The 23,691-nt window shown below is 39.6% G+C and overlaps 1 protein-coding gene, 4 long non-coding RNA genes and 1 pseudogene across 6 annotated transcripts in view; all 6 read left to right on the forward strand.

Annotated features, from left to right (window-relative positions):
• LOC149102736 (neuropeptide S receptor-like) overlaps nt 1–386 on the forward strand; it is a 1,172-nt pseudogene extending 786 nt beyond the window's left edge.
• Nucleotides 387–1,054: 668 nt separating this feature from the next.
• On the forward strand, nt 1,055–3,060 carry LOC110055082 (uncharacterized). 2 transcript variants are annotated; one of them, XR_016201869.1, is made up of 2 exons: nt 1,055–1,253; nt 2,866–3,060. It is a non-coding gene; the product is annotated as an uncharacterized LOC110055082 (long non-coding RNA). The 2 variants fall into 2 exon arrangements; XR_002297283.2 differs by lacking the exon at nt 1,055–1,253 and adding an exon at nt 2,088–2,381.
• Nucleotides 3,061–3,813: 753 nt separating this feature from the next.
• Nucleotides 3,814–5,775, forward strand: LOC149102737 (uncharacterized). The gene is made up of 2 exons (XR_016202008.1): nt 3,814–4,980; nt 5,580–5,775. It is a non-coding gene; the product is annotated as an uncharacterized LOC149102737 (long non-coding RNA).
• A 4,556-nt stretch (nt 5,776–10,331) lies between these two features.
• LOC149102738 (uncharacterized) lies at nt 10,332–16,219 on the forward strand. The gene has a single exon (XM_089272955.1). It carries the CDS (start codon nt 10,491–10,493, stop codon nt 15,945–15,947), a length of 5,457 nt encoding a protein of 1,818 aa, XP_089129081.1. The 5' UTR covers nt 10,332–10,490; the 3' UTR covers nt 15,948–16,219.
• Nucleotides 16,220–17,547: 1,328 nt separating this feature from the next.
• LOC149102739 (uncharacterized) overlaps nt 17,548–23,691 on the forward strand; it is a 33,501-nt gene continuing 27,357 nt past the window's right edge. The window contains exon 1 of the long non-coding RNA XR_016201868.1: nt 17,548–17,739. This is a non-coding gene — a long non-coding RNA (uncharacterized LOC149102739). The remainder of the gene's footprint in view (nt 17,740–23,691) is intronic.
• Nucleotides 18,536–19,461, forward strand: LOC149102740 (uncharacterized). The gene is made up of 2 exons (XR_016202011.1): nt 18,536–18,873; nt 18,981–19,461. It is a non-coding gene; the product is annotated as an uncharacterized LOC149102740 (long non-coding RNA).

The following is a 23,691-nucleotide window of genomic DNA, read 5'->3' on the forward strand; positions in this document are numbered from 1 at the left end:
GAAATCTGCTGAAGATGTCTGTAGTGATTGTTTTGGCGTTTGCATTGTGTTGGCTACCTTTTATTGACTTTCAGTTTCTTTTTCTTTTCCACATTGTAGTATACGTTTTACAATATTTAGAAAATTTTTAATCATTTTATCGTTGTGTTACCATGTAGCCAATCCACATATTTGCTTTACCTTTATGAGTCACACACGTACTGAAAAGCAGTTAAGTAAAAAGTTTGTAAAATAGATGTTTTCATAAAGTAGTTATTATTATTACTATAAATATTTTATTTTAATGATCGAGCTATCCACGGGTATAAGATTTCTCTACTGATGATTATAGCGAGGCAGATACAAGTTGTGTAATTAAAACAAAACTCAGTTAAGAAAAATAATAATACACATGAAAAAATTACTCGATTCTGATTGGCTAAGAGCAGTGCAGTTCAAGTGTAACACCAGTGCAAAAAGTGTAACATCAGAGCAAAAAGTGTAACACCAGTGCAAATTACACATCGAAATTCTGGATTATGATTGACTGAAAGAAAATAGGAACTTTTCCAGGAAAATGATATCACGTAAAATGATGACGAAAATTTTGTGCTGAAACTTTGAAAAATGTTTTCTCAAATGAGAAAAAATGGCTTCAAGAAAGATCTTCCAGCACTTCCTCCGCGTGATTTTTTTCATGTTTATATTATTAATAAGTAATCATACGGTTTTTCTCGTTCAATTTGGAGTTAATTTGCACTTGTGAGTTTTTCAAAAAGCTGAAATTACACTCGCCGAAGCGGCTCGTGCAATTTCAGCTTTTTGAAAAACTCACTCGTGCAAATTAATTCCAAATTGAACTCGAAACCGTATGATTACCTATACTAAAAAAGTTCACATTGCTGAAAAATTAGATTCAGTAAAGGACAGTAAAGGTAATTTTACAAAATTAATTAGCACTTTCTATGTCAAAAAGAGTCGAGAAGTCCGCATGTATAAGATTTCCCAATGATAGGCAGGCGGCGAGTTGTCCCATGAAAAGAAATTACCGGTAATTCAATTCATATTGTAAAAACACCATAAAGAAAAAGCAAAATCAACAAGCTAAGACACTCAACTGGAGCAAAGTGCTGGCTTGTCCACTGTTGTCGTTTTCAAGTTGTTTCAAAATGAAGATCCAGGCTGTTGTAGCTCTTACTACTGTCGTGATACTCACAACGTTGGTCGCCGAGTGTGAACTCTTTCAGCCAGGAACGAGAGAGTTGCGAGAAAAGGTTTGGACTGAAACCATCGCTTATCAAGCTATACCTTTTGGTCTACTCAAAAGGCGTATTTTTCAAAAATTTTATTTATTTCCATGTGAAAAATCACTGTTAATAAGACAGTAGATGAAATTAGCACTCTGTGGATGGAGAAGACTGAGCTATCGTTTGAAAATTTGGCAACCAACATCTTATGATCTTGTCTAACTTGTCTAGCTGCTTTTCGGAGTTACAGATTGTACAAATTGTACGTTTAAAGAAGTGTTTTACTCTACTTTCAAATGTTGTCTGTAACTAAGAAATCGTTGTTCACTCTTAAAGCATTAAAAAACTCAACCATGTAAAAATCAAGTCAGTTCAGCTTTCACTTTATTTTTCTTTTGGCGTAATTTGGCGTAATTTAACACAATAAAGATGACGAATTTCGGTTGAAATTTTAGCCAGAAAGCAAGTTGTCGAAAATACTCAAGTTAAAGTCGGTTTCTTTGACGAAGCCGCCAAAGTATTCTACAAGATTATATTTATATTAAATAAAGAAATGTCATTAAACGAAACAAATTACTTACAAAGACGAAACCAGTTGCCCTACACTGAAATTACCAATTAGGGGAAAAAAATTAAAAAATAGATGATTCCATAAAGTAGGTTTTATAGTTGGTATTTCTTTCAATTGTCGAGCTTTCCACGGGTATAAGATTTCTAAAAATGATTATGGCGAGGCGGGGACAAGTTGTAAAACAAAGAAGGTAAAAGTTTATAAATTAAATCCGCAGTAAAGGTAATTTTATAAAATTAATTAGCACTTTCTATGTCAAAGAAGAGTCGAGAAGCCGCATGTATAAGATTTCTTAATTAATGAAAGGCCGACGGCGAGTTGTAAAAGAAGTTGTCGGTAATGTAATATTGACTCTTCCGACTTACACATATAATTAATATAAAGAGCTCGAGAAAACAAGCAAGCTAAGGCAGTCAACTGGAGTAACTGCTGAGTTGTCCATACACCAGTCGTTTTCAAGTTGTTTAAAAGTGAAGATCCAATCTGTTGTATTTCTTACTGCTGTTCTAATGCTCACAACGTTGGTGGCTGAGAGTGAATGCATTAGTCCAGGAATACCACGAAAACGGGAACACCAAGAAAAGGTTTTGAAGCGTTTGATTATCAAATGAATGCTAGTTTGGTCTCTTAAAAAAGTTATTTAAGATACGAATTTAATCTTGTGAGGCTTTATGCATCTTTGGCCTGTCTGTCCAGCTGGTATAGCTTTCCGCGTAAAAATTATTCTGGTTAAAATAACCTATGGGCATGCATGGGTGATGCATCACTGAATATTAAAACAGAAGTTTTGTTTAACTGAGAAATGTGTGTTTTTGTATTGTGGATGGGATGTGTCTAACAACGGCTCTAACATTCTCTAAAGTTGTGTATGTTTGGCGTCTTTAACCTGCTAGTTTAGCTTTTATGGCAGACGAAATTAAACTATGGCACCTATACGCGTTGGGGGGGGGGGGGGGGGATCAGGGAATGTTTGAAATACTGAACCACTGAGAAACAGTCTTCCTGTGAATTGAATGCTTTTTTGAATGATTTTTTTTTCTTCTGTTTGCACCTTTTTTGTTCTGGCAGGTTGAGAGAGACTTTAAGAACTTTCCTGAAGTTAAAAGAAGCAAGGGAATGGAGAGGAGAGAATTCCACGATTACAACGAAGAAGAGGACAAATAACCATGTAAACTAAAGGGCTGATTTTAAGATAATCACCCCACAGAAAGTGTAACTTAATGGATTATCGTATAAAAGAAATAAAAATCAAGGAATGTAAAATTATTTTGTTTAGTTTTGTGTCAGTTGGACGACATCTATGACGCAGAAACATACACATCTGCAGTTTACCGTTTTGTTTGGCTCGTAGAAATTGAGAGTGCATGGAGAATGGAGAGAGCGTAAAGGAGAAAAACAATTTATGTGATACGGTGAATGTTGAATTCTGAGAGAGCCGTAAGGTCAGAGTGTACCTCGGATTTTCTCTCATAATTTCGACAATTAATTAAAAATACCTTTATAAAAATAGACAGTTTTCTGAGTTGGACAGTACATGAAAAGAGGAAAAGCGTGACAACATAAAAAGTATTAAATACAAGCCTGTGATATAGTTTTACTCGAATACCCAATACATCTACGGAGAGAGTTCGAAAACCCCGTGCGCCGACTGACTTTTTTGCTTTGTTTTATAGTTCTATACTTGGATATTAAAGCAAAAAATTATTCTCTACCTTTCTTTAATTTAAGGAGGGGCTGTAAAAGGCGCCGGTTTTATCAGTATTGTTTTGGAGTTCCCTGAAGAATTTTCAAATATCGCCTAAATTGCACCTATTTTGAGTTCTTTGGATTTCAAGTCCAGTGTCTGAAATACCTAACATGATGTTAGGTTATCCGTGAAAACAAATCAATTTTTCCATCCTTTTTTATCTATAAAGAAAACAAAGGAATTCATGCAAAAAAGGGTCAATTTTATTCCTGTAGTTATGTGACGAAACTTATCGATGAGAATCATTGTAGAGGTACGTAGAACTGAGATCAAGGATGCATTTCGATCCTGTATGGATCGAGAATTTTTTCTCTTTTTTTTTTTTTTTTACATCTGAATTAAATTACATCTGCCCAGGAAATCATCTGTCAAGTATTTACGTTGATCCTGGCATCGCTCGTGAAAGTAATCACTAAGCGAAAGAAAAAAATGAAGAAGTTTCTCGGGCGGCCAGTTTGTCACCTTACATTTTGTTAGCTTAGGCAGTGCTAAGGTACTTCTTAGAAATGTTCGATTGTACAAATTCTAACCATCCATTTTATTAGCACGATAATCGTGCAATTTGAGTGGACTTGTGATACGAAACTGTATTTTGCTCTAGCGTTAATTTTGCTGAGTTTAGAACACAAAATTATTCCATATTTAAAGGAAGTTAGATCGGTACATGATATTACTCTTAAGCAAGGACAAGTTTTCCTACAAAATATAATTAAATTAAATTATTAAATTAAATGACCGATGAAGGCGTTTCCATGATTTATGACACCTTCGCATTTACTAATTTCGCCAAAGTAGACCTTTAATTAAAGAAGCGGCATGTTTCCAAAAGAGGTAATTGATCAGCACTTTCCTCGGAAAAAAAGAGAGAAGATTTCCCATGCACAAGATCACTTTCCTAATGATGAGGCTTCTTTATTTTGAAGCCCTGGCCAAACGGACTCGCAAGTAGTTGCAAGAAGTCGTAAGTTGGACTCGAGCAGAAACTTGCCTCTGTCAGAAAGTTGCACGACGAGTGTGTTTTAGCTTGTTTTAGGGCGCATGTCAGAATTTACCCAGTAAAGCCTGTTGTTTAAGAGTGATCATTTGAATTCGAGGTAGAATAATGTTCGTATTTAATGCCCAAAAATACAGTTAAAACCAGGTAATCTAGATAGGGCGGAGCTCTTTTTGCACCCATATTGTTAATTTAATAGCGGAAGTTTGATGTTTAATTTTCCATGAAAGGAAATAAAAGCGACAGATCTCTACCCATGCAAGAGAAGTCCATCGAAATACTGATTGTCCACTGTTGTCGTTTTCAAGCATTGAAAGAATGAAGAACCAAGCTGTGTTAGTTCTTGCCGCTCTCTTTCTGCTCGCAAATCTCGTTACTGATAGTCACGGCTTTTCAGGACCTATATCCCAGGGGGGGGAAAAAAAGAGAGTTGGAGAAACAGGTTTGCATCGTTCCCTCGTAGTTTTGATAAACACAACTGATTTAAGCTCGACAACTGAATATTAGCAAGAAGGATTAAGAATATTCAGTGTCCAGGGAACGGCGACTGGAAAAAAAGGGGATAGTTCTTGGGTTTATCACTTAATGCTAATTTATGTGGAATACCTGTAAATTGGCTGGCATTGCATTGTATTGTTGTATTGCTGAAAACCTGTGTCAAAGTGAGAAACGATCGTCCCATGAACTGAATCTTTCATTACCCCAACGTGTTTTTTAATTTTCTAGATCTTTGGGCTACTTAAGGAGTGTCTCTAACAATTTCTCTAATATTCTCTAACAATTTAGATATATCTTTGGCGTCTTTAGCCAGCTAGTTTTTGCATTGCAATCGCTGTAATGACATTAGACTATGGTGCATATACGCGTTAGGAGATCATTGAATTTTACGAAAAGTGGCTCGCTGTATAACAGTCTTCCTGTAATTTATTTCATTGAATCTTTTAATAATACAACCTATTATTTTAAATTCTGGGTTCTTAGGCTAAAGGAATGTCTTTAACTTCGTGATTTTTTCTTCTGTTTTCAATTTCCCTCTGATAGGTTGAGAGAGGCGCAAACAACTTTCCTCAAATTAAAAGAGGCAGGGGAATGGAGAGAGGACAATCCGACGATTACAACGAAGAAAAGGAGAAATAGCCATGTTAACCTGCTGAAAGGACTGATTATGACACAAATACTGTAATCTAATGATTATCGTAACAAAGAAATCAAAATTAAAGATTAGACGATTAGCTTTGTTCTCTGGTTTTGTGTGAATTCAATAGCGTTTGTGACTCAGAAATATTACTTCTATTAATCTGGTTTCATTAATCTAAATTAAGTTGAAGAAAGTCTCTCAAACTAGCGAAACGAATCTTGCGCATAAGGTACTGTTCTTTTAGTTTGTGCAGAAAAACACGGGAATCAAAGTGACTATAAGGATATAATTTGGTTTTTCTTACCTATAAAAAAACTCAACACTCGCAACAAGGAAGTGAAAAAAAGGGAAAGGAAAAATAATTCATATCACTGCACGGATAAATATCTTTCCGCACTAACGTAAGACATACACGGTTTGGATTTATACAGTCCTTTTTTAAATCACTGTTCATTTGTCTACTTTATTTTGGATTAAGCAGGCGATGAAAATAACACGGTATTTAGTCATACCTTTCTATATAAGTTGGGTTACACCGGTTGAGTAGTTGAAGATTTCACCAATTAAGAATCCTGGCGTCCAAAGTTGACGAAGTCATTAAGCCCTTCGGATCTGGTAAAACGGTTTATCGGTACCAACACATTAATTCGTTCAGTTTACGTCATTTACAGTAGGATATTTTTTGGGTTGTCTTTGAAATGGCTTGGTCATTAGAGTGTGGCTTAAAATAACTCTGAAGCTGATGTTTCCGCAAACTTTCTAGCTTTCTGCAAAACCCAGAACAAACAAAACTTGCAAAACATTAACGAAAATACGTAGTATAATCAACATTAAAAAATTTGTAGAGAAAGGAAAAGAGATATTACACAAGCAGTCAAACAAGAACAGAACCGTGCCAACTTTTTCCCAAAGCCTTGATGGGATTTCATGGGGTATTAGCGGTTCTCGAGGCTGTGCTGGCTTGTACAAATTGCAGATATCACATTTGAGAATGAAATCTTTTACCTCAGCATTCATGCGCGGCCGGTAGAACACTTCTCTGTCTCGTCGAAGGCAACCCTCAATACCACGATGGGACGAATGGACCCTTTCCATCGTTTCCTTTCTTAACTTATCAGGTACATTGAGGCGCTCGCCCTTGAACAGCAAACCATTTTGGGCTGTGATTTCATCTCGAAACTGGAAGTATGGCTTGATCTCAGCTGGAACTTCAACCAGAGTGCTAGGCCAACCTTCTTGGACGGTGGACACAAGGATCTGAAGGAGCTGCAACTACATTATTGACGGGGGTATCAACTTCAGGCAACATAATCTTCACAAGACTCATGCCTTGTGATGACTTCAAACCAAGCAAACGTGTAACTAGCTTAGCAAAGGTGTAACTAGCAAAGATAAGTTCATGCTTGTTACCTTTATGTTCCACTTTCAGCCTTGCAGAACCAAGAGCCTTTCGCTTTGAGTGATTGCGCATAAACGATGTGATTTCCATAGGAATAATGTAAACTTTACTGCAATCTTTTGTTGCCCCTATGTAATCCTGCAGTGGCAAGATATTTGCAGACGAACCACTGTCAATTTGAAATGTCACTGATGCTGAACCATTCAAAGTGAGCGATAAAAGAGCTTGATCTTTACCACTAATACTACGAATGAAAAAGACTCTTTCTTGTTCAATAATGTGAACTTTTGAATTTCCAGACTTGCTTCGACACTTGGCTGCAAAATGGCCTTCTTTGCCACACTTCTTACATTTGTGACCTGAAGCTGGACGCAATTTCCTTTCAGGTGCATGTGTACCACCACAAAACAAACACTCTTTAATCTTGGGAGGGTCCTTGTTGGAAGGTTTGCGACCCGGCCTTTACCGGCGCTTGGGTTTCGACTTTTGCCCCACTGCATTAATATATTCGTTAGCTGAAAATTCTTCTGAGATCTCTTTCGCTCGGGAGTGAGTAACTTGACTTGCTTTGATAGTTTCGATGGCTTTATCTAGGTCGAGGTCTCAATAAAGGAATTTTCTTCTTCGAGAACACTTAGTAGTATATTTTTAATTCTGAGTTTGAATGATTTTTATGGTAGTTCTTTCAGAGACCTTGGTATCTCATTCTATAGTTCAGCACCAGTTCTTGAAAAGGTGTTTTTTTGTATCTAAAGTTTTGAGGGTTTTATGTAAAGATCATCGGAAGTAGAAGAGCGTGTGTTGTAAGAATGGACATTAGACGTTTTCGTAAATAAATTACGTATGTTAATTGGGGCAAAAGCAGTGTTAACGTCGTGCATCAATTCAGATAAAGTTGTATAGTATAAAAAGTTTAAAGGCAAAAACTTAGCGTTAATAAACAATGGAATGGTTTGTTCATTTTTCTTTGTGAAGTACATAAAACGCAGTACACGTTTATGTAATAGACGTGTAGGTAAGACTTTTAAGCCTGACCCCAGACAGATAATCCGTAAGTGATATAAGGAGAAATCAAAGACTGATAAATATTTAATAGGGTGTGGAGAGGTACAAAGTGTCTTAATTTTGCAATATGCTAGACCTACGGTTTTACTAATTTTTAAAGTAATATACTCAGTATGGTTGCTTCCAAAAAATGTGAGTAAATCGCGATTAGATTTAACAACGAAACAACCCGTCTTTCTTGTGATTTCTTGTGAATGCCAGCTGCTAGCTCGTAAAACTTCCGTTCACGACGAAACGATTTCCAGTTTTCTCCTTGATGCATGCGTAAACGGTCGAAAACATTCAACGGCAAGGCAATTTTTCCAGTAGTACTGATAGGAGTCATGATACTTGTGATGCCAGGTGTAACGATCCAAACACAAACTCAAACGCAAACTATGGATTTCAGTGAGCCTACCACAACCTCGTTCCCAGGATCTCTCATCTTACCGCCCACTGGGGGCGATAAGATGAGAGATCCTGGGAACGAAGTTGAGCCTACCAATAACGGACGGAGCGTTGGACTTGAAGAGTTCGAAGCTGGGAAGTAATCCTTGATAATTTGATCTAAATCCCGCTATGTGGCACCATGTTACGATCAACGTAAGGACACCGAGCATGAAATAAAATTAACTGGTAACATAACAATAAGTTACGTGACACAGAAATGCATGCCGAAAAGGCTGAGCTTTTTAATGCTTATTTCTGCTCTGTGTTTACATCATCCAAGCAGGACACAGCACGCAGTTTGCAAATGTATCCCATGAGAATAAATACGGAACTTTCTGAGATCGCACTATCTTTCAAGGAGGTGAGAGATTGCTTGTTTATTTTGGATCCGTCAAAAGCCACTGGCCCCGATGGAATTCCTGCGCGTATTCTTTAAGAGTGCAGTGAGCAGATCGCGCCAAGTCTTTGTTCCCTATTCAACCATTCTCTGCGTACTGGGCGGTTCCCATCAGAATGGAAGTCAGCTGATGTTACTCTGGTTCATAAAAAAGATCTTTTAGAGCCAGCTGAAAATTATAGACCAATCTCACTTTTACCAATTGTGAGTAAAGTTATGGAACGCTGCGTTTGTAATAGACTTTATTCCCATGTCTCGCAATCAATTACATCCTTACAACACGGATTCATGCGTTCCCGTTCATGCTCTTCGCAACTCTTATCCGTACTCCATTCAATTGGGAGGCACTCGACAAAAATAAACAGACGGATATTTTGTACCTTGATTTTGCCAAGGCCTTCGACACAGTTGATCACGTCATTCTTATTGAAAAGCTGAAATGGTACGGCGTCACAGGTCAACTAATAGATTGGTTTTCTGACTACCTAAAGGACAGATCGCAGAGAGTTGTGATTGACAGCACCGCCTCTGAGCGTCTACCGGTCACTTCCGGTGTACCCCAGGGTAGTCTTGTCGGCCCACTCCTCTTTGTGATATTTATCAATCACCTCCCTGATGTCATCCATGAGCAAACCAGCACCGCTCTGTATGCTGATGATACCAAGCTGCACCGTACTATTTTGTCAGTGAAGGACCGTGCTATTCTCCAGCAGGATCTGACAAGTTTAAACACCTGGAGCCACGAATCAAATATGAAGTTCAACGCCTCCAAATGCAAAGTGCTAACAATTACGCGAAAGAAAACACCTGTAAATCATGAATATCACCTTAGCGAGGTAAACATACAACGCGTTCAGGAAGAAAAAGACCTCGGTGTAACTATTACTAAAAATCTAACGTGGGACTCGCATGTAATGCGTATTGTACTCAAGGCTAATAGAATGCTGGGACTCTTAAAGAGAACTTGCCCACTTATGACCGACATCAAAGTAAGGCGGACACTTTATCTATCTCTCGTGAAGTCACAGCTTACTTATGCTACGGAAGTTTGGTCTCCTGCTAGTGTCAATTTGAGAACAATCTTAGAAAGAGTCCAGAGGCGCGCCACTCGCTGGATACTAAGAACTAGAATCGGCGAGATTTCCTACAAACGATTGCTGACTCTTCGCTTGTTACCACTAACATGTGACAGGGAACTGAGAGATCTTTTATTTCTCTATAACTGTTGAAAACTGGGACCGAGCTTGTCACGTGACTTACACGATTTGACCCCCCTCGAACACTGAACTGAAAGGAAACGAATGCAAAAACTAATGCGAAGTCGTTGTTCTTGAATTGTATTCTGGAGTTTTTTTGTCTTTGAATGGAGTCTTTATCTACGAAAGTGTCGTTTGAATACGTTTTCTACATTTGGTGCCGAGACCCGGGAATTGAAACTGGGATTCTAGCGTTGTGAAGAACGTCTCAAAGGAAGCTGTTGTGAAGTCAAAGCTGCACTAGCTGAAAGCACGTGGGCGACCAATTATGCCGCCGAAATTGAGGAATTTGAAAAAATTTCGCGATGGTCACCGAAAGTTCGTCCAGAAAACTATCGAACAAGCCAAAGGGCTAATCTCTGAAGGCAATTCCATCGAAGTGAAAAGGCTGAAATTTCTTCGAACCGCCCTTGAAACGAAAATGTCGGAGCTTCAATCGCTCGACCGCGAAATTGTGGAGCTGGTGGACGACGTAAAAACCATCGATACCGAAGTCTCTGAGAGCTGTGAGATAATGAGTTCCATTCAGGAGTGTATTGTTGAGTTAGAATCTGTTTTGGAAGCTCAAGAAATGCAGGGTAAGAGTCAGGAATTCCCTTCTGTGGCGCAACTTCCTCCTTCCGAAAGCGCGGGAACTTCTCAAGATCACGTTTCGAAGGCAAAGTTGCCGAAGCTCGAGCTTAAGAAGTTTCACGGAAATCCCATACACTGGTATCCCTTTTGGGAATCTTTCGAGTCTGCGGTTCATAAGAACCCAAATTTGTCTTCAGTGGATAAATTCAATTATTTGCAGTCACTTCTTACTGGCACCGCGCGTAGTACGATCGCTGGTCTGGCCCTGACGAGTGCAAACTACGAAAAGGCAGTTGGACTGCTTAAACAAAGATTCGGAAATCGACAGATAGTGATCTCCAGCCACATGGAAGTGCTCACTAAACTCCCCAAGGTGGAATCGATAAGCGAAGTAAAGAAACTCCGAAGCTTGTACGACACAGTGGAATCTCATGTTCGTGGATTGGAAAGTATGGAAATCTCATCTGAAATGTATGGTTGCTTCTTGACACCAATCGTTATGCAGAAATTACCGGAGGAATTTCGGATCGCTATCACACGAAATTTGGAATCGGAGACATGGAATCTGAAAGATATTTTGGGTGAATTTCACAAGGAACTGCAACTGAGAGAACAATGTCTTGTCAATAACAAGGATTCCAGGCCTTCACATCAGAGAGGTGAGTCGCCATTTTCTACATCAGCTTTGTACACTGACAGTTCTGAGAATAAACAGTCTCCTCGTGTTTGGTGCTCATTCTGTAATCAAAATCATCAGAGCTCTAAATGTAATGTTGTCACAAGTATTGAATCTAGAAGGGAAGTTCTTAAAAGGAAGGGCAAGTGTTTTCTCTGTCTCAAGCAAGGACATTTGGCACGTAACTGTCAAGCACCTATGAAGTGTCTTAAATGTCAAGGTGCCCATCATGTAGCAATTTGTGGTAACCCTGATCCAACCCTGGGTGGGCAAGATCGAGAACATGTGGCCAGTGTCTCTACTAGTATGTATGTGGATCAGTCTAGAGGGTCGGTGTTGTTGCAAACCGCAACCGCTGAAGTTGTGCGTCCGGATAATGACAGTTTTCCACTAAGTGTTCGTCTGGTTTTTGACTCATGCAGTCAGCGATCATACATGACTAAGGACCTTAAAGACAAACTGAGGTTATCAGTAATTGGTAGAGAGTCACTTCTAATCAAAACCTTTGGTGAGTCTGACGCCAGGCTACGAACATGTGAAATTGTTCAAGTGGGTATCAAAACCAGATGCGATGCAATTGTGTACATTCAAGCCTATGTGGTGCCAGTCATATGTGGCCCTCTGACCCAACAACCCACAGAGCTTGCTCAGTCTAGCTACGAACATCTGCATGACCTCAGTTTAGCCGACAGGTGTGGCGGCAGAGATTTGCCCATCAGCATTCTCATTGGTGCTGATTATTATTGGTCATTGGTCGAAGGTACTATTGTGAGAGGTGCACCGTGGGAACCTGTTGCTCTTGCTACAAAGCTAGGATATGTCCTCTCCGGACCCACTATGATTGTGTCTAACCGTGACAATGGTAACACTGTGAATCTTACTGCGACGCATGTACTGAAAGTGGAAGCAAGTGTCGTCGGTCAAGATGAACTCGCCTCTGAACTTGGAAAATTCTGGGACTATGAGTCACTTGGCATTCGAGATAAAGGTTCGTCTCTGTATGACAAATTTGTTAGCGAAGTTGAATTCACTGAAGGAAGATATCAAGTACAGCTACCTTTCAAAGAGGACCATGAGCTGCTTCCAGATAATTTTGCTTTGTGCAAATCAAGGTTGGTCTCACTACTGAAACGTCTGAAATTAAAGCCCGAGATGTTAAAGCACTATGATGATGTCATCCAAGATCAGCAACAACAAGGAATTGTGGAACCTGTGGATCAAGGTGTCAACAATGGTGTGGGAAAAGTACATTACATTCCTCATCATGAAGTGATTCGCGTGGACAAGGACACCACAAAACTTCGTATTGTTTATGATGCCAGTGCACGATCAGGAAAGAACACATCAAGTCTCAATGACTGTTTGTATGCTGGTCCACCACTATCTCCCCTCATCTATGACATCCTCCTGAGGTTCCGGGCTCACAAGACAGCCCTCATAGGAGACATTGAGAAAGCTTTTCTAAATGTTTCAGTTCACCCCAAAGATCGTGACTATCTTCGTTTCCTGTGGGTTGATGATGTCACAAGCAGCCACCCGAACCTACAAGTTTATCGATTTGCAAGAGTTGCATTTGGCGTCTCCGCAAGTCCGTTCCTATTGAATGCAACAATTCGTCATCACTTGACTTCTGCTGACATCCCCAAAGAATTTGCTGAGAGAGTTCTGAAAAGTCTGTATGTGGATGACTTTGTTGGTGGAGATGATTCTGACAATTCTGTTTTCGAGATGTATGAGAATCTGAAGTCATCCTTCAAGAGCGGAGGCTTCAATATGAGAAAATGGGTCTCCAACTCTGAAGCCCTTCAGGAAAGAATTGAACAATCTGAAAGCCAGTCTTCTCAAGTTACAAGCAAGTCTGTCAAGGAGCACCCTGTTCAAGAGGAAGATCAAACCTTCTCGAGTTCCCTGTTTGAGACGTCAAAGAACCCCAGCACAGCAAAACTGAAAGTACTGGGAGTTGGATGGGATAGACGAAATGATTTGTTACTCTTGGATCTGGCCTCTCCACTAGAAACTAGCAATACTTGTCCAGTTACGAAGAGAGCAATTCTTGGTACAACAAGCAAGTTGTATGATCCCCTGGGACTAATTAGTCCAGTCATCATTCTACTGAAGATCATCTTTCAATCTATTTGCAAGACAAGAGTGGGTTGGGATGACCCCGTGGATTCATTCATCCATGAACAGTGGTTAAAGCTTGTTCAAGATGCTAAGAAGGTGGGGGTGGTGGAAGTGAGGAGACACTACCACCTTGGCTTGTCATCAGGAGATTTACAAAGCATTCAACTCCATGGTTTTGCGGATGCAAGTGAGAAAGCCTATGGAGCAGTTGTGTATTTACGCCTTGAAACAACTACTGGAACTGTCTTCACCCAGCTTTTATCGTCAAAAACCAGAGTTGCTCCGATAAATGGAGAAACCATACCTCGACTGGAGTTACTAGGTGCTCTTGTTCTGGCCCGACTGGTCAATACTGTGTTGACAGCATTTGACGGAACATTGGAAGTTGATGCTGTGTTCTTCTGGTCAGATTCGCAAATTGTTCTGTGGTGGATTTGGGGTGTAAACAGAGAATTCAAGCAATTCATTCAAAACAGAGTGGTTGAGATCCGTCGACTTACAAAGCCAACTCAGTGGAATTATTGCCCCACAGAATCCAATCCAGCTGACATCTGCTCACGTGGTACGATGACCTCGAAACTGATCACCAACCAATTGTGGTGGAGTGGTCCTGAGTTCCTTGGAAAGGAAAAGCAGTGGTGGCCAAGTCTTCCAATGAACTCTGCTGAAGTCACAAGTGACGATTCAGATCCTTGCCTAGAACTGAAGAAGGGAAGCTGTAACAGCCACACAAAGCAGCATGATGGTACAGTTCTTGCAAACATTGCCTCTGGAGAGGTGACGTCAGAAAAGTCGCTAAATCTTGATTGCATCATTCCCTTGGAAAGGTTCAGTAGTCTTCAAAGACTTGTGCGAGTCACTGCATATGTTGTGCGATTTGTTTCTAATCTCAAGCAAAGTAAAATGAAGAAGAGGTTAGTGGATGGAGTAATAAGGCATGAAGAGGTGGATTGTGCAAGAGAGCTTTGGATCAAGGAGGTTCAGAAATCTGTATACAACAACAAGAACTTTGACCAGGTCAAGATCTCATTATCACTGTTTACAGATGACAAGGGAATTCTGAGGTGTGGTGGTCGTCTTAAAAATGCCCCGATTCCGTATGATGCTCGTTTTCCAATATTCCTTCCAAGATGTTCACGACTAACTTACCTAGTGATAAATGATTGTCATCTCAAGGTTCTTCACAATGGTGTGAGGGACACTCTCACAGAGCTAAGGTCAAGATTCTGGGTAACAAAAGGAAGGAAGACTGTGAAAACTGCGATAGGAAAATGTTCTGTTTGTAAGAAGTTAGAGGGCAGAAGCTATGCAGTTCCTCCTCCCCCACCTCTTCCTGAATTTCGATTGAGCGATGACTTTGCTTTTACTCGAGTAGGAGTGGACTTCGCTGGACCCATGTATGTCAAGGATGTATTCTCAAAGAATGGAGATTTGAACAAGGTCTATATAGCTTTGTTCACGTGCGCTGCAACCCGAGCTGTTCATCTGGAACTTGTCCCAAATCTGAGTACGGAAAGTTTTATCAGAGCCCTTACTCGCTTTAAAGGGAGACGAGGAATTCCTGTCTTGATTGTCAGTGACAATGGGAAAACATTTAAGGATTCAAGAGTGCAGGCATATTGTCAGTGCGACGGTACACAGTGGAGGTTCAATGTCGAAGCGGCCCCTTGGTGGGGTGGTTTCTTTGAACGTCTAGTAAAATCAGTCAAGTTGAGTTTGAAGAAGGTCATACGAAATGCCCGGTTAAACTATGACGAGCTGTCTACTGTCCTTGTAGAAGTGGAAGCAGCCTTGAATTCACGACCCTTGACATATGTCTTCGATGAAATGGAGGAACCATTAACACCTTCACACCTGATTGTGGGCCGCAGAATTTTGTCAGTACCATCAAAGAACTCATCGAACGAAGTTGATCAAACTGAGGGAACACTTACAAGAAGAGCCAAATTCTTACAGCGAACACTGGATCATTTTTGGAACCGATGGAAGTCTGAGTATCTCACACAACTTAGAGAGTACCATCGCTACTCAAAGAGAGCAAATTCTGTCCGTAAAGTGCAAGTGGGAGATATTGTGTGTCTACATGAGAATAAAACTCCGAGACAGCAGTGGCGGCTTGGGAAGATCGAACGATTACTTCCTGGTCGAGATGGTCATGTTCGAAGTGCAGTGGTGAGAGTCAAGTCTGGTAATTCGCCAACCGCGGAATGGAGACGCCCATTGCAGAGGCTCTATCCCCTGGAAGTGAGGTTGGATAATGGAACTGCCAACCCTGTGCCCCGAGTGGCAAATGTTCCTGTTACAGTAGTGAGGGACGAGGATGTCCCAGTTGTCGTCGTGAATTCTGACTAAGATAGATGTATTGAGTTCATTCTGTTATATAGAGTTTATGCTCGTAAGATTGTTTCAACTTTAAATGAACTTTAAACTTTGATTGATGACGTCAATCAACGCGGGGGAGTGTGTTGAAAACTGGGACCGAGCTTGTCACGTGACTTACACGATTTGACCCCCCTCGAACACTGAACTGAAAAGGAACGAATGCAAAAACTAATGCGAAGTCGTTGTTCTTGAATTGTATTCTGGAGTTTTTTTGTCTTTGAATAGAGTCTTTATCTACGAAAGTGTCGTTTGAATACGTTTTCTACAATAACTGTATTTCTGGATATACTGACCTAAAAATTGAACGATATGTTACTTTTACCACACATGGCCGGTCCCGCTCTAAGAACCCCACCCTCGTACTTAAACCTGCTCACTGTAAAACCGCAACTTTTCAAAATCTTTTTTCAACACAACTGTAAAACCCTGGAACACTATCTGTAATCTCGCCCCTCAAGACAAATTTTCTAGCCCAAGTTTATTCAAATATTTTTTGCACGCCACTTATTTTACTTTACTGGACACTACCTATGATATTGACATGCCCTGCTCCTGGTTCCTCTTCCGTAACTGCCCTTGCCACCGCTCTTAATTTTCTGTGACTAATATTATCCGATCTTGTTTTTGTTTTTAATCTTGTTTTTAACTATTGTAATTAATTGATTTAACTATAATTTTTAACTATAAGTAATTATTAGATTTTATTGTAATTTTTATCAAATTTAAGATTTTCTATCACCATTCTTACTAGCTTTTAGGGTTGCGCCTCGCATGGGTAACTTTATTTTCCCGTTCGCGCAATTCCTATTGGTCCTTTTCTTCTTTTAATTATATTGTAATTTTGTGACCAATAAAGTTGATAGACACATGCTAATTTATGCAGTATCACAACAGGACTAGCTTTTTGATAAGAATAATATTCTGTTAAAAGCATTTGCTTCATAATAAACTATTTACACAAAAAAGGCTTTTACCTGGCGGAAAACCCACTGTTAATGGACTGATAATGAAGGAAAGGTGTTGACATAATGTTGACGCTTAAAACTACATTTAGCTCTTATTAACCGAGCAGAAGGTCTGTATGGGAGAATCTTGACCGAGGTCGTGAGTACAGACCGAACGCAGTGAGGTCTGTACACACGACCGAGGTCAAGATTCTCCCATACAGACCGACGTAGCTCGGTTGAAAAGATGTTTATTATATGGCAAAGAAGAAAACTTTAATTCGTTTAATGTAACTGGTTTGTACTAGCTGACATTTTGCTTGCGAACGGCGATGAGCTTAACTTAAACCTGCCGAGATTTGCTCGTCCTCTTTACTTTTTTTTTTTTTTTTTTTTTGTCATCAGGCTTTTTGGCACTTTCATAAATGATTGAGAAGAAAATAAAAGAAAATGGTGAACATTTTTTAATTTTAGTTTGCTACTTTTTCAACGCAAAATGAAACCGGTCTGGATGCCGGTCTAGATGGGAAAATCTAGACCGCGGTCAATATCGATTTCAGCCAATCAAATTCGTGAATTCGGTAGTTCCCAGTCCTTGTGAGACACAGCCATATAATAAAAAGAGAAAACAACCAAGCTAAGAAAGTCAACTGGAGCGAAGTACTGACTTGTCTAGTGTTATCGTTTTCAGCATTGAAGGAATGAAGTCCCAAGCTGTTGTAGTTCTCGCCGCTCTTTTTCTTCTCACAAATCTCGTTACTGATAGTCGCGGCATTTCGGGGCCTGTTCCAGGAAAGAAAAGAGAGTTGGAAAGAAAGGTTTGTATCGTACTATCGTTCCCCCAAACGTTTAATAAACACAACTGATTTAAGTGGCAGTCCCGCTAAAAGCGGTCCACTCGACTTCGGGACCAAAAATAATTTTCCTTCATTTTTTGTCAGTGAAAAGGGTTTGACACATATATATAAAAAAGCAATTTATTATTTTCCAATTCCTTATTTTTGCTTTGCTACGAGCCAAAATTGAATTTTGGCCGAACTGATTGGCGGTTGCCGACCGTGATCAGAAAGGTAAAATTCACAGATTTTGTGAAGCGTGCTACGTCGCCTAAAATGCAGCTCACGGAATTTCGTTTTCATACGAATTTTAGGGTACATTCATTACTTTGACTGACGAAATATGGAAACTTTTCGAAAAATTCTAAGCTTACCCGACCAGCGAGGCTGGAAGACACCCTACTCCGAGGCCTTTGATCACCTACTAAAATTTAGCCAAATTTGACGGGGAAAATGTCAAAAGTTGGGTCTAAATGAAGTCTAAAAAGCACATCACAGTAAATTTAATACCTTAATAAACCGTTCTATAAGTTCAAACCGATGGGTATCTCCTTGGATTGCACGCGAGAACAGATTAAAATCTACCACAGTCAGTGTGTTTACATATTTGCATAACCCTGGCACCCGGTGAAAATACATCTTCTTCCGTTCAGGTTTGTTTGTTGACCTCCTGAGTAGTGGCAAATAACTTCCTTTAATACTTGTGTACACTCTAGATCCAGTTTTGAGGTGAAGGTTGCGTTAAAGTTGATCAATTCTCAAGACTTGAGAGACTCCAAAAGTAAATAATGGCGCCGGTCTGCAGAAATTAACGGTAGCCGTCGTCCTGACCCTTCAATAAATTCTGCCGCAGAGGTAGCACTAGGAGAAGAAGAAAATCGTAAGTTTTCATTTACCGTTTAATGGCAACTGAATCCTGTACTACTGCCAAGACTACTGGGAGCTTTAGGGCTATATGCCCGAATTTGAAGGACAACAACAACGAACACTTGCCGGTTGCATCGCTGGGAAATGAACGTGAATCAACACGACACGCTTGAATGGAACTATGTTTTGCGATGAATAATGGGCTTCAAAGGGATATTCCAAGCTTACGATCTGAAAAAGATCGGAAAGGTAATACCCAAACGTGTTAACACATATACTGGATCCTTAGGCTAGCGAAGTGTCTCTAGTAATACCTCAAACATATTTTCCAAATTCTGTGGTTGTTTTCCTTACAGCTGCAGATTGAGAGAGGCGCAATGAATCTTCGTGATCTTAAAAGAACTGTTGCATGCGGGGGACTGGAGAGGAAAGCATTCGACGATTACAACGAAGAAAAGGGAAAATAAACAAGTATACTGAAAGGACTGATTAAGACAATATTATATAGAGGATATTACACGGTGGCGAGAAGATATGAATTTTATGTTCACGTGGCAAGAACAATATCTCACGAGTGAGCGAAGCTCACTCGTGAGATATTGTTCTTGCCACGAGAACATAAAATTCATATCTTCGAGCCAACGTGTAATGTTCTTTTTATTATATGGAGAAACCAATTCAACAAAAGCAAAAGGCGGGAATCGTGACTTCATTGAACGATACGACACTCACAAAGGTGACATACGGAAAATACGCCACTCGGGTCCCGGATGAAGTGGTGTATGGAATCTACGAGTGGTTTAGTTCCCAGTAAAACACTCTTCTCCATATAATAAATGACCCACCCCGGATGACTAAAATACTGTAACCTAATGGATTATCGTAACAAAGAAATAAAATGTAAAGATTAAATTAATTATTTTGTTTGGTTTTGCGTGAATTCGATAGCGTTTATGCCGTCGGACTCTGAAATAATTATTCCATTTAATCTGGTTTCACCTACTTAACTATATTCGGTTGAAGAACGTTTCACAAACTTGCGAAACGAATAAATACTGTTCTTTCAGCTTATACAGAAAAACAGGAGAATCCACATAACTATGAGGATGTAATTTGGTTTCTTTAACCTAAAACACCTAACACCCACAATGACAATTGTGTTTATTACTATGATCGTATTAATTCGTTCAGTTTAATATATATATACATATATATATATATTTTTTTTTTACAGTAGAATATTTTTCAGATTGACCTAGAAATGACTTGGTCATTTAACAATGTGTTTTAAAATAGCTCTAAGGAAAACAACTGGCCAAACATTAGCGAATATACATAGTAATGAGCATTAAAGAAAATTGTAAAGAAAGAAAAAGAGTTAGGACACAAGCAGAACTGACGCCAAGCTTGAAACACAACTGGTAAGTAGTAGAGACAAGTTGCTCCGCGAAAGGCAGCTTAACAAAAAGTTTATTAAATTGCTAGTATAGTTTGTATGATTTATGGGTCCTTTCATTAGTAGACCAGTCTACACGCACGTCAGGTTGGAAACCACAGGGAAGCAGAGACAAGGCGTCGGACAAAAATAGCAGTGCAGCAAAAGCTGTAAAATACGTGTTTCTAAAACGTTGTCTTTCTAAAACTAGTCAGTTTCCGAGCAGAAAGAGACTCCAAAATGTTGTAAATGAAATATTTTTAAAAGTTAACTCTTTTATAAGTTATTACTACTTTCTATGCGAAGAAAGAGTGGAAATTCCAGCATGTCAGACAAGATTTCTTAATGGCATGGTTTCTATATTCCATTTTAATCTATATTTTCTATATTACCATATTACTTCTGCAACCCTTTAGATTTACTTTGATTCTGTAGAAATACAAGTATTTTTTTCTTCAGAAATACAGAATGGAAACCTTAATTTAGATGAGACTTGCATCTGACAGCTTTCATTAGCTGGGCAGTTTACACATACGTCAGGTTAGAAGCCACAACGCGAAGCAGAGACAAGACGCCAGCCAGAGAAAGCAGTGAAGCGAAAAGCGAAATTTCGGATTTTCCATATTTTGCTCAAATAACCTCTATAGTGAGTTGTTTTCGAAAATACCATTCAAAGGTTTTGAAGCGCTTTAGTTTTTTCGAAATCGAGGAAAGTCCGAAAATCGCCATTTTAGCTGCCTGCCGCCGCCGAAAATGGCCGCAAATTGTGCATTTTCTTTTCGCTCGTACAGGTCAACGCGATGATATCTATCAATATACTTTGGGTAGCTCATAGTGCTTGTCTTGTTGTTTCTAAAGCATTAATTTGATTAGCAAAAGCTCCAAGTGTTATAATATTTTAGGCCGATACAAGTACCTTCATCGAAGCTCGTGAGCGAAAGGGCTAATTTTAGCTAATTTCGATTCAATACAATCAAAAGCCCACTGGTACATTGAATTTGAAATCGAACCTAAATTTTCTAAAAGCCCATACTTCATATTATGTTGTGTGAAAGTCTCTTCCGCGGCCCGAAAAAAGTACCCTGTCGAGAGCAATAAACGTGTGGTACATTTTGAGAAATTCGTCATTCGTGAAACCAACATGGAACTTGGAAAGTTACCTTCATCAAGAACAAAAATAAGCGAGTGGAAGCCTTTTTCGTCAATAAAGATGCTTGCAATCCGGTTTTTTTTTTTTTCTCCTTTAAGATTGACCACATGATTAACTTTGGCAAACATTTGGAATTAAATAAATATAGACACTGCTTTCGGTACATTGTAATGTTATGCAAATTTATTTCGATCACCGGCACGTGCATATCGCCCGAAACTGATTTTACTTCCGCCTACCGTATGTTTCTTTTTGAAGGTTACAACTGTAGCACCCATTATTCGTTCAATATCGGCAGTTTTAATTTTTGTGGAAGACCTACAGCCGAACCTGACCTCAAGAAAAAAAAAAACATTTTGAAAGGTGAAACTTGAGTAATCAATCGAATACAGTTGCATCCATTATGTTTGGCGTAAATATTCGCGCACAACCATTTCATGTAAATAGGCACACTCTACTTTAAAAATAACCGTCTCATTGCAGCATTTCTTGAAATCCTGGTCTCAGACCAGGTAATGATGACAAAGCGCGAGCAGATGGCGAAACCTCATGATCAGCAGTCGCAAAGTTGTGGCATAATATGGCAAGATAATTCGACCGTTGTATTTTTTTACCCGTGTGCTTGCAATTCTAATATAATGGGTACAATTACCCCTGTCTTTACCACCAGATTTATCGATGAATCGTTCGTCTCCTATCACCTAATATGCCACATACCTCTCAATAAAACACATACTGTCGTCCGCCACTTGCGAAACGTGAGCAGCAAGACAGAAAACCACAAATGTTTCTTAGTCAATCACACAAAGCTGTCCAGATCTATTTCTTACAAAGTTTCCAGACTTCGCTCTCCTGTAAAGTACCAAGACTTCGCCGTTCTGTTGGCCAGTCCGAATAACTGTCATGGTGTTAGTTGAGTACTTGACTCTGTTTGGTGGTCGCGCAGTTCAGACAATTCGACAAATGTTGATTTCATGACAATCGTGAACACATGACGTTTTGCAAAGTAAGTGAAGATGGCGACGTAGACCCCGAGGGGAGGGGGACACCCATATAAAAAAGACCGAGGTGTTCGTGGAAATTTTGAAAAGAGCCCTTAAGAGGTACCAAGATCCTGTTTTGTGGGCGTGGCTTGAAATTTTTTCTCTCCTAAGGGATACCAATTCTTACATAACACATTATCTCCTGTCATATTTCTCTTCGGATCAGTAGCCTAAAAGGCATCCCAAAAGCTCCTGCTGTGGACCTTTTGAGGCTGAACGCCCTAAAGGCCACTTAAACTTCATTTTTAACTCCTAAAAGGTAGGAAAAGCACCCCCGTCATTTTTATATGGGAGTCTGCCCCCCTCGCCGGGGGCGTGGACCGGGAATCAAAACTGTTCCTTGCTCGCCTCATGTAGGCAGGGTGTTTTCTCTCTACGTCTGCGTGAAAAAAGGGAAACTACAGTCGAAGCTCCACTATCAGCTACCTCTACAGAAATGGTCATCTTTCTGCAACGGCCACTTTTTTCGTACTGGCGGACGGTCACTCTTATTTTAACCTCTCTAGAATGGCCACCTCTACACAACGGCAACAGCCACTAAGACGTGTCCCAACTGCCAAAATAACCTCTCTGAAACGGCCAGTTAATCAACAACTGACGAACCCTGTCTACAAAACCCCATTTTTTATTGGACATGGTCACGAAACTTGATCTATACCGCCCGTCGTTGGTCTCTATTTCTGTTAAGTTTCTGTGTTATTGATATATTTTGTTTGTGTTACGTATCTACATGTTACACTAAGCATTTTTTTTAAGATAAAAATCTTGAATCCCAAGAAAATATCAGTGTCGCACTTCACCCCTACTGATACCGTTCCATAAAAGCCACTTTCCTCTGTTCCCAACGTGACCATTGTAGAAAGTTTCGACTTTATTACCGTTAATAAAAACCCACACTCTTCCTATTCAACTTTAAAACACAAGTATATTCGTTGTGCTTTTGGTATAGAAATGCACCGGGGACAAGACTGGGATGGAAAAAGAAGGCCTATCCGGACACGTGTGGACAGGGTCTTAAATGCGTACCTGTTGAGAATTTACGTACATATTCACTCTCGTTGCTTTCTTTCTTAAAACTATATAGACTATACAGTCGAACCTCCACAAACGGTCACCTCTCCACAGCGACTCCTCTCTACAACAGACAATTTTTTTGTCCCGGTGGGCAGTCCATACATTCGCTCTTACTTTTGCCTCTAAAATGTGCAAAATAAGGCTACAATACATAATGCTAACTATTTTATACCGCCTAATTATGGATGTAGAAGTTCGCTTCGTCCATAATTGTGAATTCTCAAGGTAAAATAAAGGAAAATTTTAGCTCTTCTGACTGTCTGATTTTTCTGCTACCCGCGAATTCTCGGCTAAGGAGGTATAAATATGGGCGCTTTCCATTCGACCCAAAATTTCCGGATTTTCTGGAACCTTTCCCAGGAAAT

The sequence above is a fragment of the Orbicella faveolata genome, unplaced genomic scaffold (genome assembly GCF_042242905.1).
Source record: "Orbicella faveolata isolate gen_17 unplaced genomic scaffold, um_ofav_v1 contig_35, whole genome shotgun sequence".
Lineage (NCBI taxonomy): Eukaryota > Metazoa > Cnidaria > Anthozoa > Scleractinia > Merulinidae > Orbicella > Orbicella faveolata.